Below are 13,900 nucleotides of genomic sequence, written 5' to 3'. Positions count from 1 at the left end.
ACTGATATTTAAATGGCCCATTCTATCTGAATAAGGAACATGATTGAACAAAATAACAAAAAAAACCCCTGGCTTTTGATAGAGAAAAACTAGCAATGAATGTTTTGATTTAATGGGAGTTTAAAGCCCCTGTGATCTCAGGAGTTTATAGCTTTCTCATCTTTGGTCTTGATGTCTGGTCTTATTTTTTTCCTCTGAAGTGCTTTGGAGCATTGTCTGTAGCAAATCAAGGCCAGTCTCAAGCTGTCTCTGCCACAGGCCCAGGCACTTGCTAGGTGGAAGTGCCTGCACTGGGAGAGGTGGCAGAGGAGAGAGATCCCCAGGGCTTTTATTCCTTCCTGCTGATGAAATGCTGTTGTTGCTGTGTGCTATTGCACTCTTGGCTTGTGTGGTCAGTGGTGTGTGTGTTTAGGAAACCATGCACATTATTAAACTCTTTAATCCCATAAAATAGCTGCTTAATCCTAAGAACTATTTGTTAACCTGCCATGCTACCAGAATTCTCCTGAAGAGTTGTGTTTTGTGTGTTTTAAAGGCTGTAACTCAACCAAGACAAGATAGTAGAGAGAAGATGGAAATGCTTGTGTGCTCCCATTGAGTGTGTGTTACTGTTTTACACAAGAAAGACTGGTGAGAAGAGGGAGTTTTAGAGGCATCCTCCAGCAGTGCCCACAGAGGGGAAGGCTGCAGGGGGACCAGAGATGCTGAGGCACATGATGCCAGCAGACAGTGCTTGGCAGCCTCCTTCCATGCCCTGGTACCCAGGGTGCAGCCTGCTGCTGCTTCTGCCTCAAAGAACAGCGTGGTGTTAACATGTCTCCTCCCCCCTGCCCTTTCTGTCTCTTGGAGCATCATTTAAAAAGGTGGACGTGCTCCAGCCTGAGTCACTGGGAAACTCATTTGAAAAATGTGAGGAGAAAAACAAGATAACGTCTTTTCCTTGGTGAATATTGTGTGTGATAGATCACAATGAGGAATGTATTGCAAATCAAACAGGAAGAGTTCTACTGAAAACTACTTCTAGGAGAGCACTAGCATGTTTTTTTAATCCTTAGAGTTTGGTGGGTTTTTTCAGGGCATTTGAATAGGACAGTATAATGAAAATCTTTGTTAACACTAGTAAAAGCTAAGTGTTTATCATACTTGTTGACAGCTAAGATCTGATATGAATAGAAATTACAGGAAATAATAGTACTGAGAATCTCTGGCCCCATGAGAGCTCCTCTGTTGCCTCCAGTAGTGCTTTATTAGAAGACCAATATCAAGAATTCCACGTAAAGGAAAATGTACTGATAAACCAATGGATAGATTAGCACCTCAGACCTAACTTTTCTGTTTTCAGAACTTCTTAAAACAATTTTAAGACCATCTCTTTTTTCTTCTAATGAAGCTTCATTTTTAGTAGTGTGTTTACAAGTGACTTTTTATATACACTGCTCTATAAACTTAATTAATGCTGTAAATTTCAGATTAGACAGATTATTCTTCTGAAATTGTATTTTGCTCTTTCTTTCCCTTCTATAAATGTTTCAGAACTACATGTACTGTACCTCTAATAGATTACATAGATGGGAATGATTATTCCATTGAGCCACAACAAGGTGGGGATGAAGATGGTTTTGCCAGAGGGGCCTGGGACTGGAGTTTGCTATGGAAACGAATTCCGTTAAGCCACAAGGAAAAGTCCAAACGAAAACATAAAACTGAGCCTTATCGGTAAAGAGAGCTGTTTATTACTGTGAATCCTAAGGAATGATTGTCTAAAGCCTTTCGTTTTTCCCCCCACCCCTCTCTCCCCACCAACCACACGTGTGCCCTGCCCATAACTGCACCCGGCCTGCGCCGCGCCGCCCGCAGAACCACATGCACTGTGCCGCTTATAGATGTCATAGATGGCAACTCTTTTAAGATTGTGCCGCAAGGGGGTGGTGACGAAGATGGGTTTGCTAGAGGAGCGTGGGATTGGAGTATGCTATGGAAGAGGGTTCCCTTGACCAAGAGAGAGAAGGAAAGCAGAAAGACAAAAACTGAACCGTATCGGTAATCACTAAATCACTTACCCGTTTCTCTTTTTTTTCTGAAGTCAATATTGATCCACTAAAACTTGCATGGACTTCTAGCCTGAGCACCTTCACCTTTCTAACCACACTAGCTGCTTTGTTTAGTCAGACCTGTTTGCCACAACTGACTATTCGCTCAAAATATCTTTGCTACCTTGTATTGCCTCTCCATTCCTGCTCTTGTGTGGTTAACAGGGTGCACATTAGAATTTCTGGGTTCTGTTTGGCAAAGTAAAATATTGTATAATTGTATATTTCCCTTAGTTGCCAGGGAAAACTTTAATTAGCTGTGATATTTTTTTCAAGTACTGTTGGAAACAACAGTGCTTGTTTAACCATTTGGATTGAAATAACGAGCATGCTGGAAGTATTTCTGATAGATGGTAATGCATAAAATCTGTAGCCTGCTGTCTTGGCCTGATGCACGCATACAGCTGGAGGATTATGCATGTGTATAAAAAAAATTCCTTTTGTCACATATCTCCCACTTGCTTCACAATGGATCACATCTGACAAAGAAGCAAACTGTTTAAAGATCTTAGCTAGATAACATTTAAAAAAAAAAAATGAAGAAAGATAAAACCAGCACCTTTCATTATGAGAAAACTCCAGTAATTTTCACAGAATTTCTGCCTTTCTATTATCCTTTATAGTGGGGTATATTTTCTTCCCAGAAAACAAAAACTGCCTAGAAACCCTAGCTTAGAAACTGTGGTTTCTGGATGGCTTTTCAGTACTGGGAGACTGTGGTTCTGCTGGTTTTTTATTACTTTCTCCTTCACACTTAACTAATCGTGTTTGAAAGCAATCTTCACATCTTCAGAATCTAATGTCTTCTGTTGCTTGTATATATGATTTAAATGTTGTAAGAACTGATGTTGGTAACTCCTTGTCCCCACCCATGATTGTTCTTTGCTAAAATGGCAACACATGCAAGCAAGTTATGAAGCTTTGATCTGTTTTGTATACAGTTTAAATAATACAATTTTCTGATGAGGTTGTCCACATTGGAACTTTAATATTCACTTAGAGGGGGATAAACTATTTCAAACATTGCTGTGTTGCTGTTCTGTGTTTACCATCCAAACAGGTCTTAAAATCGTTTAAACTGTTCCCAGAAACACAGAACACATGTTCTCAGAATGTTTTAAAAGATGACTTTAATAATACCTTCAGATTTACAATGCTTCCTTTAAAAAGAGACATGCCCTGCATCTGTTTGTCTCTAGGCTGTGTGCATTTTCTTGCAGCAATACCAAGGCAAGTAAGACCAAGTAAATGTCCTGCTGAAACCATAACCAGGATTGCTTAGCTTAAAAAGAAAACAAAAAGATCCTCAACAGCTTAAAGCTTCGAGGCAACTCTTTTGTAACGTGAGAATTGCCCCGGGACTGAATCCTTCTTTCAGTAACAGTGCTTACCTCTTTGTATCCTATCAAGTAAACTACTGAGCTTATGTGGCTTTTACTGTGTTCTTTAACACACTTGGCAGCATCCTGGAGGCCAAGCCTGAATTTGCAGTATCTGGGGCTTCTACATTTGCCAAGTTTTTATGGTGCTGAGGAAAACCAAAAGTGCAGGAAAGCCACGGGGCTGTGCTATGCAAAGTGCTTCCCCCTGCTGTGTCTTCTGGCTTCTTAACCTCTGAACCCCCAGATGCAAAAGCAGCGTTGGAGGAAAATACAGCAAGTAGAAGGGGATATGTATCAGTACCTTGGCATGTGATCATCTAATTTGGACAGCAACTAAACTGATGATTAATTATGCTGAGAGTCAGCACATGCACACCCTAGCAAAGCAAAAGAAGGAATGAATTCACTGCTTCCCATGGGCAGACAGGTGTTCAGCCATCTCCTGGAAAGCAGGGCCCCATCATGTGCAATAGTGACTTGGGAAGACAAACAGCATCACTCCAAACATTCCCCCATCTTCCTCCAATTTTCATATGTTGATCATGATGTCATATTGTCTTGAATATCCCTGTAGTCACTTTGGGTCACCTGTCCTGGCTGTGTCTCCTCCCCAGCATGGCAGGATGAAAAGCAGAAAAGGCCTTGGCTCTGTGCAAGCCCTGCTCAGCAATAACAAAAACATCTCCACATTATCAACCCTGTGTTCAGCACAAACCCAAAACACAGCCCATGCCAGCCACTGGGAAGAAAATTAACTCTACCCCAGCCAAAATCAGCACAAGCAGCATCTTTTTGACACATTAAAACTTGCTAATTGAATCATGGCATATGGGAAGGGATTTACAAAGGAAAAGGGCAACAACAAAAAGACTAAATCAAAATGGAAACCTTGTACTGCTTTATCTAGACCCTGTTTAAAATTTTACCGAGTATAATGTAAAGTGTCTCCTAATAGGGTGAAAAGAGCTAGAAGTTCAGAAAGCTGGAAAAACTCTGGTGCTTGTTTAACAGACAATGTGTTTCAATGTGGCAGCTCTTCAGAACATAAACCTGTTTGCAGTTTCATATTATCTCAAAAACTAGAAAAAATTTTAAGAGGGAAACATCTCATCACACTGATTCTCATCTTGATTTTTATTTTATTAGAAGGATTTTGACTGGCTGAATGGAAAATTCAGACCAGGATTTTCTATCATCAAATTCATTAATGAAACAAATTAATGGTAGAAGAAAATCCACAACATAATAAAAAACTGTGACTTCAATAAAAATTATATGCATGCCACTCCAGAAAATTGCTGCAAGCTGATGACAAAGCTTTATGATTTTTCATTGTATTGCCATTTACCTGATCTTTACTACATGTTAGCTGAATTGCTTTCTTCCCTAAAGCTTTCTCTGAGTGCTGTTATATCCTTTTGACAGAAGGAGTTACACTGTCTTCCTCTTTGCAGATCCCCTGCAATGGCTGGTGGATTGTTTGCCATTGAACGTGACTTCTTCTTTGAACTGGGTCTCTATGATCCAGGGCTTCAAATCTGGGGTGGTGAAAATTTTGAAATTTCTTACAAGGTAACATCAATATTTGAAAACTAATTCAATTAAATAGATTTTTTTTTTCTGTATATACTTCTGATTGGAGCTTAGATAGACCTACATCTTCCTCATGAAGCCCAGGTTTTGGTGTGGGGAGATGGGACAGAGTTGTGTCTCCTCAGTGTTTCCTTGTGATCTTTGGGACAGAAGTGCTCAGAGAGGTGGCTTCGTGCTGAAACCCAAATTATGCGTAATCTAGATTTTGTAAACAGTTTGGGATTGCACCCCTAACTGTCCAAATATCCAATATGAAATCAGACTGGCAAATCTGATGGAAGGAAACTGAATGTTCTCATAGTGAGTATAGAAAAATTTTATTTCTAATGAAATCAGTAATAGAGAACAAGTAGTCTTCATAGTACTCAATTTATGTGTGTGCACTTGGAAAGTATATAATGGTGCAACAAAAAGTAATCTGCTTCCTCCCTGCCATTTTTGTGAGTGAAAAAGTATTTAATATAGTTTTCAGAATTTCAAGAACTTCTTCACAAGAGAAGTCTTCCTAATTGAAATACTAACTGCATAATTCATAATTACTGGGGAGGATTTTATTTTCACTCCTAGGCATAAGCATGCTCTTCAGTTTTCAGGAAACACAAGATGATCACCATTAGCTTCTTGTAGCTTCAGTATTTGTAATGGCACAAGTGCAGACAGCAGGAATCAGTCCCAATTAAGAGACCAAAGTGGAGATGTCTTATATCCTCAACAGCAATCTGTGAAATCGTAGCTGAATTTTACAGAAAGGTCATTCAGAGCTCCCTTGGTTACTCTTGCTCTTCATGAGTTAGAGGAAAGCTCTGAGTGCGCTTGCTCAGCTGTAAATCCATATGCAAAGGGTAATTATTGAGGATGTTATGCACATGGGGTCTTTATCTATGTAACTCTCCATCTTACTTAGATCAAAATCATGATTGAAATTACTTACAGTAGTTCTGTAATTGAAATGCTCCTTATGTAGACACCTCCAAAGTGGTTTTGTGTAGATGACAACCAATCTTCAGAAGAATTAAGCATTTATCAGCCTTGAGTGCTGACTCCTAGATAGCAAGTAAAATTAATGGCTTTGCTTACCTGAGGAGGTTTTTTGATGAAACTTAGGAAAATTAATATCATGATGCAATGAAGTAAGTAAGATATTTTGCCCATCTTTCCTAATACTGGTAAATCATATTTTTAGTCTGGAATTTAGACTAATTTGAAACATTCACAAAGTTAGTTTGAATTAGGATTTGGTGCTACAATTAAACTTATCCAAACTATGAGCAACTAAATTCTGATTTAAGTATAATTTTTTTTCCCCATTAAGGGATTATCCAGAGATATGTGGGAGTCAGGGAATGGTAATATATTCTACCCTTTTTTTTTTTTTTAAGCTACTGTAGTCAAATAAATATCTATTTCTACTTGGAGCAATGGGTTACCTAACACATCTTTATCTCCTACTAATCTTTATTAAGAAAAACTTAAATATAAACAGGCATCTAACGAAAACCCATCTTAGTGATGGCATGTGAATTACTTTAATAAAATCAAAATATCAATAATTCTATCATAATAAAAATTACCCAGTTCCTGATTTTGTGCGCTCATTCATTACTGTTGTTCGAAAACAGTGATGGAATGAGATGCCCAACTTTTTAAAAAGCTTTTTAAAAAATTGCTTTAGTTGAGTAACTTCCTGGCTGAGTCGAAAGTGTACTCAGTATACCATTCATTTCAAAGATCTATTTTCTTTATTTCTTTATTTCCTTTACATCTGGAGCAAAAAATTTTTAGATATATGATAGTATAGTAAGAAATGTAGTTGACATTTCTTCTATAATTTATTGTCTGTCTGTCTGAAAATCCTGTGCAGATATATTAATAATACCTTTGTTTTAACTTGTAGATCTGGCAGTGTGGGGGAAAACTGCTGTTTGTTCCCTGTTCTCGTGTTGGACACATCTATCGTCTCCAGGGCTGGCAAGGAAATCCACCCCCTGTGTACGTTGGGTCTTCTCCTACATTAAAGGTACAGTTTTGAAGCAACATTGAAGGTCGTTTTTGGTTTCAGATAAGGACAGTTTTAGATAAATGTGTTTAAATTATCAGTAACAGTATAGAGATCACTTCATCCAAAGGGATTTAGTATCTTAAGATCAGATGATCATCCTCACAGGAGAGAAATATTTGTGTTAATCACACTATTACTAAGAGTAGAGAATCTCGGAACCCTTTTTCTTGCTCTAAAGCCTTGCCCCACTATCTTAGAGGTACAAAAGCACTTCCCATTACTTAATGTCAGCACCTCCAGCCTTTGCTGTACTTGCCCAATTATATATGAGCAACTCTATTAATTATGGCACATTCTTTTAATAAAGATGGGTATGATCTCAGGCCAAGTTAGTGAATTCTGGAATCTAGCATCTCTCAGACTTCTCTGTCTGCATTTGTTATTTAAGCAGCAGAAAATGACACCTGGGAAGATGGTATGCTCTGCTTGGCTGATGGTATGCTCTGCATGGTATGTATCATGAGGCTTGACAGCTCCTCAGGTACACTGCAGGTTCTAGAAGTGTTATTCAAGCCCTGAGATTAAAATTAGACATCAATTCCAGAAAACACATGAGCCAGTTCCATATCTGAGGAGAGAATTTGAATCAAGAAACACTGTTTTTATCAGTTTTCATCTCCCGGCAGGAAGACAACCCTCCTGTTAAGTTTTTCTATTGCCCAGTTTAAGCTTTCTCCTGTTCTCTGTTCTGGCCATTGGTAAATCCCATTCCCAAAGACCCAGTTCTTTGTAAATTCCAATCCCAGAACGATCTTCTTAGACAATGAGTACCTGTAGGATTATAGAGTATGGCTTGAACCAGCTTAACAGTTAGTTGCAAAGGCGATGTCTCAGCCGAGCTGAATGGTAAAAACTAACCTGGCATACACACCCCCACATCCCCACACCCCACAAAGAGTCCCATATTAGTAATGTGAGTTGATTAACATTTTGATGAAACAAGGACTAGGACCAGTACAAGGGAGCCCAGGGGAACATATCTGGGATTAGAGACAGAATAATGGGCAACAGGACAGCAAATGATAGGTCTATCGCTCAGTGCAGGCAAGATGCTAGTTTGCTTTGTCTGAAGTGATAAAAATCATTTCAATCTTCTTAAAAGCTGATCAAAAATATTTATTGCATATCTTAACACCATCCATGAGTCTGCTGGCCTGCTTACTGAATATAAAAAGCACTGCTGAGTGTTCTTAAATATTAAGTTGCTTCTCTGTACAAGGCAGGATGTAGAAATAGCTTTTCCCCCTCTTCAGGCACCCTCCTAGCCTCACAATAAATGTCCTTTTTTTTTAGCTTTGTTCAGTTTATGCCGGATGTGGATTAAAGTCACAATAATTTATGCCTTCAGTCAGACTGTTTTAACACCAGGTAATTAATGCTGGAAGAATTGGACAAAGTGAGGTGTGCATCTAGAATGTGTGCAGGTTATATAGAGATAAGAGCCATCAAAGAGAATAAGAAAGATGTGAGGGAGAGGCATGTTACCCAGTGAGCTATTCAATCTTCCCCCTTCCTCAAGTAGCTAACCCACTTAAGACTGATTTTTTTTCCCTGTTAGTGGGATGCATGTCATTCTCCTCACTAAAAAAATTATAGAAGGTGAACAAAAACCATGAACTGTAGTTCTGACAGAAGCAAATGAATGCAACATTTTATTGCACCTGTAACTGAAAAATCTTTATTTTCAAATAAACAGTCTCTAATCTTAGAAAAAGACTTTGCATTCTCATTAAGCAGCCCAGTGTAATTTGCTGGCTTCAGTCCTAAACTATCACTTGAAAATAGTATTCACGTGCCTTGTATAGTCTGCTGATAGTGGCAAATTATTAGTTCTATGTAATTATACTGTGCTGTCACTTTCTAAGAGGATAAATCCTTAAATTTCTGTTATTAACAAGGAGTTGCTTCTGGCCTGTTTGTGTGTGCTTTGAGGTCACAGCAGTGTCTTTATCCTTCACAGAACTATGTCAGAGTTGTAGAAGTGTGGTGGGATGAATACAAAGATTACTTCTATGCCAGCCGGCCGGAGACAAAAGCGTTACCCTATGGAGATATATCTGAGCTGAAAAAATTCCGTGAAGATCACAACTGCAAAAGTTTCAAGTGGTTTATGGAAGAAATAGCATATGATATAACTTCATATTACCCCTTACCACCCAAAAACATGGACTGGGGAGAGGTAGGTACAGCACGTAACACCTATGTATTTTAGGAGCTTTTTTTAAAAAAGCTGAATTTAAAATTAAAATTAAAACTGTGACTTGACATGTGAACAGGCTATTTGAGCTATATGATACTAACCAGAGAGCTATAAAGATGTAACCCAGGAAAAAAATTGTATCTACTTTTGCAGGTGTGCTTTTTTAATTTGTCCCACAGATCCTTGAAGGATAATTTATGTCTAGCCCTGTCCAAAACACTATTTTCCATAATTAGAATTTAAGTTTTCTCAAAAGGCAAACATTTGAATCCTGCATATAGGAGTATTGTTGAAGATTAATAGGTGAAAATATCTTTTGTGTGAAGGCCTAGAGAAGAGATCATGACATCCAGGTGGAGTTCATTCTGCCTTTGTTTGCTAGACTGGGATGTACTCAGACATTTACAACCTTAGCTAGTCCCTTACCTGCATGTAATAATTTGATATTATTCTGTAACCATTGTTTTCAACATTCGTATATACAATTTTGACTTTACTAAATTAAGAATGTGGTTGCAAATGCAGCACTTTCATATCACAGGTGAGTGCAGGACTCCTCACTGAACTCTGCCTGTCTCATTATGGCATTTAGCCCACACCTTGGCAAGCATATACTGCAGGTCTCCTTCCTGCTTTCCGATTTTTTCTCCCTCTGCAATTGATTACATCTTTGCCCTGTCTCTGCTATTTATTTCACTTTTGCATATTGTTGAGGGAAATTAAGAAAATCTTCTTGCTAGCTGAGGAGAACTCCTGTGTCCCACCAAATTTAGCAACCTTCTTTCCCAAGATATGATGAATATGATAGATGGTTTTGTAACTTCAAAAGCACATTAGAAAATACAGATCTCTGCTGTCTCCTATCACCAAGCAAGTGCTATCTCTAATTTCTTAATGCTAGAATTAGTGATACAGAGTATATGCATGGTGAAAGGGTACAAATAATCTTTTGTCTGAGGGACCAGATGAACAATGCCACCTTGATTTCTTACCTAAAAGCTAACACAAAGCATTCAGCAACTATATGAGCCTTAGACTTCCTCAGGTGTCTATATAAAGGGTTTGGAAGATACACTAAATATTGCTGTTCACCAAGGTGAAAGCATCTGAGGAGTATAAAATAATACTGGTGACCTTGCAGGAAATCATCCCAAATAAAAACAAGTGGGTCTGGTGAAGCAACAGGAAAATTCTAAGTTCAGAGACTTCAACTGAAGAGTCTTCAACTCTTCTTTGCAGGCTTCTAGTTATCCTACATCTGAGAATCCTGTCCCCCTCCCCCCCATTTGTATCACCACACTGATTGCATTTCCACACTCTAGGGTATTAAAGTATGGGGTTCGTCCTCTCTTAACACTCCCTGGAAGAGTCTAAGCTTAGTCCTTTAGACTTTTTATACCATTACAAAGAGGAAAGAGGCTCTGGCAAAGAAAATAGGTCTGGAAAAAATGTTATTTGTGTTGTAAAGTCTTTGTAAGACTGCTTGTTGGCCCTTCTGAGAAGGGAATGAGATAATCAGCAGTTGAGACGTGCTTTATGACAGGACTTCTGTTCTTTATCCCTGTGCCTGTGCCTGCCCCTCATCAATTTTTTTTTTTTTTTTTTCTGTGCAATTGCTGCTGCAGAAGGTCCATCTGAGCAGCTGGGTCAGTGGGCTGTGCCTGGCTATGGGTAATTGCTGCTGTGCATAACTTCTCTGCATCCTGCTTCTCTTTATCCATAAGATGAGAGCGACTTACCTGAGCTCCTGAGCTTATTTATGAAGACCTGGGAGATGGAATATGCTCTGATAGGAGATTGAATAAATTAAAATACTTGGAAGTCCTATATTTTTGTGTTACTAATTTGGAATTGAGCTTTGCAACTCAGGCTTTATCAGCATACTCTGACTTATGGAAGAGTTTGCAAATTAGCATAGGCAGGTTGAAGCTTCATCTTCCAGAACTGTTAACATCAGTACTTAAATTTCATACACAGATTTGTTTAATCTCTGTCAGATACCTGTTTCTGGTTTGAGAGATAAGTGAGAATTTTATGAATTCCTCAGTACTTATTTTTCCCTTGAGACTAACTTAGAGTGTAAAACCTCTTTTCCAGATTAGAGGCTTTGAAACTTCTTACTGCATCGACAGCATGGGGCACACCAACGGTGGCTTTGTTGAGCTTGGGCCATGCCACAGAATGGGAGGAAATCAGGTAAGGAGCTTGGAGGCAAGTCTGAAGGAGAATTGCTTGCTATGGATTGATAACAGGCAGGTTTTCTGTTAAGCCTGTACATCAAGTCACCTAGGTGCCAGCTACAAAGGTGGGAATTAGGGTTTTCTGTAAGCATACTGACATTGATAAAATACAGCAGTCCTAAAATAACATTTCAAACATAAATGGTCTGAAATTGAAGGCAAATTCATAATCCATTCTTCAGGGAAGCAGGTACATGAAAAAGCAACGGTACCACTGCTTCAGCTCTTAGCATTGCTCCTGATTCACCACTTACCTTTACTTAATAATTAATCCTTCCGGGAAAAAGCCTTTACTGTGGCTCAAGTATGTAGCAAAGTTGTTTCGGTCTAAGCATAAAACACTTTTGTGCAGTAACTCATCTTCCACCACATTAGAGAAGAAAATGAGCAGAAATTTATCTCTGCTTCATTTACAAATTAATTGACAGAACATAATTACTATTAGATGGTTGCAATCCAAGCTTTTATTGTGTTTTAACTGTGTCTTCACAAACCTGCCCACACTACCACACAAACATGCTGTTCTGTCTTTATATCTTCTTTGCTGGTTGGAAAATTTTTCAGAATTTAAAGTCCTTATTTAAGTGCATGTAAACTTAAACCAGTCAGTTTTTTCATGGCAATCATAAAAGTGCATTTAGGATGATGTTTTTAGAAATCCTATACAGATTAGCTCTTAGTAGCCCCTAGAAATGTCTCTTTTATTCTGATATTTAATGAAAAGGTTCCCTAAACTACTTTTTCTGCATATGCTACCTCAAGAAACCTGTAGCAATTATTCTGTAAGAAGTAGCTAGGATAATCTTTTTGTATCTGGATGAATTAGATTGATTTCCTCCATGGGAAAAATGCCAAAGTTTTAGTGTCTTCACACGAAATTACTGTCCAGGATCAAGGACTTGCTACGAGGCTTTTATAAAGATAATGGGTTGTTTGGCCATCAAATCATGCAAAGGTTTGTAATCAAACATTTATAAAAGTCTCCTTTATAGGAATCCCTTTACCATTTTTGTCTTTCTGGTTAAGTTTCTGCTCGTTAAGTTTCTGCTGGTTAAGTTTCTTGGCCTCCTGAGTCCTACAGGAAAGTTAACCATGAAATTTAGTATTGTGATAGTAAAAGTGTGTTATGCAAAATAAAGAACCCTCCTAAAAGACAGGTGTAATAAAACCAGAAAATGTTTTGAATGTTGCAATTTCATCGTATTTTCAGTCTTTATAAAAATGCTCATTGAGTCAACTGTTGTGAAAATGGCTTTTTCTTTTCTGTTAGCTTTTCCGAATCAACGAAGCCAATCAACTCATGCAGTACGATCAGTGCTTAACTAAAGGACCAGATGGATCCAAAATTATGATTACACACTGTAATCAGAATGAATTCAAGGAGTGGCAATTCTTCAAGGTATGCAACACATACATGGAAGAAAATAAATTTTTAGATTTCATACTGGGGTTTTTTGCACCTTTAAAGAATTGTTTTATGTGTATCTGAAGTTAAAGATCTATGACAAGGTTAATTGAATCAAGTAAATTTTTAATGGCACATTCTCAGAAATATATGCTTGCTAGAAAAAATTCCTCAAGTAAAAGATCCTTTCATTTAGTGGATCTAGTTTCTGTCTTCTGTAGCAAAATCTTTAAGGAAAACTCCACAAGGCTACATTTGTTGCCACAGAGATATTAGGAGTTAGCAGGTGTCTCGGAGGAAGCAAAGAGCATGTCCACTACTAGTGACAGACTTTATTAAAGCTTTTATTGCCATCACCCTCTCTGCTTGTATGCTCTGTATCAAGAAAGCCTCATTATCTCATATATGCTGTGAGAAGATGGTTTAAATGCTGGACTGCATTTAGAAGCTGTGGTCAGTATTAGATCTCATTTTGGGCAGTCTAAATTGAAGTGTTTCTCTCTTTAAAGACTGAAGATATTTTTAAGCCTACATAGAAGCAGGTAAACGTAAGATTACTCTGTCTTTTTGTGTTGTCTTTGTCTTCTTCAGTGTTTCACTTCCTGTTCGTTAGCCATTCTCTAGTAACAATAACATGCTCTGTTCTTAATCCCGGGTGTGGTGCTCTTATAATGCTACTGCAAAATCTATAAAATTTTAATAAGGACTTGGAATGTTGGCTGATATACATGTGAGTGCTGCTACACTCTATTTAGTCATTACATCTATAAGTCTTCTATTCATATAAGTTTTGTTAGTGTTGCTTTAAAAAATGCCTAAGTTTCTGTTTTTGTTTTAAGAAAGTGAGACTGAATATTCTAGGGGTGACGTTATCCTTGGATATAGCCACATATAACTTGGTTCTACATCTAAGAAACTATTCTATGTCAAT

General features: G+C 38.1%; 1 protein-coding gene across 6 annotated transcripts in view; it reads left to right on the top strand.

Moving 5' to 3' along the window:
• GALNT7 (polypeptide N-acetylgalactosaminyltransferase 7) overlaps positions 1–13,900 on the top strand; it is a 70,700-nt gene that overhangs the window by 52,788 nt on the left and 4,012 nt on the right. For 4 of the 6 annotated variants that reach the window (XM_021552666.3, XM_085578835.1, XM_085578834.1 and 1 more), the window contains 6 exons: positions 1,858–2,040; positions 4,927–5,044; positions 6,960–7,082; positions 9,085–9,303; positions 11,422–11,520; positions 12,835–12,963. In XM_021552666.3, the coding sequence (XP_021408341.1) occupies positions 1,858–2,040; positions 4,927–5,044; positions 6,960–7,082; positions 9,085–9,303; positions 11,422–11,520; positions 12,835–12,963 (871 nt within the window). Of the gene's footprint in view, positions 1–1,533; positions 1,717–1,857; positions 2,041–4,926; positions 5,045–6,959; positions 7,083–9,084; positions 9,304–11,421; positions 11,521–12,834; positions 12,964–13,900 lie in introns of all 6 variants that reach the window. The other 2 variants (XM_021552588.3, XM_085578836.1) reach the window with 1 other exon arrangement.

This window comes from Lonchura striata, chromosome 4 (genome assembly GCF_050655825.1).
Source record: "Lonchura striata isolate lonStrDom1 chromosome 4, ASM5065582v1, whole genome shotgun sequence".
Taxonomy (NCBI): Eukaryota; Metazoa; Chordata; class Aves; order Passeriformes; family Estrildidae; genus Lonchura; species Lonchura striata.
The sequence above is the reverse complement of the archived record's forward strand: the minus strand, read 5'-3'. Positions and strand labels throughout refer to the sequence as shown.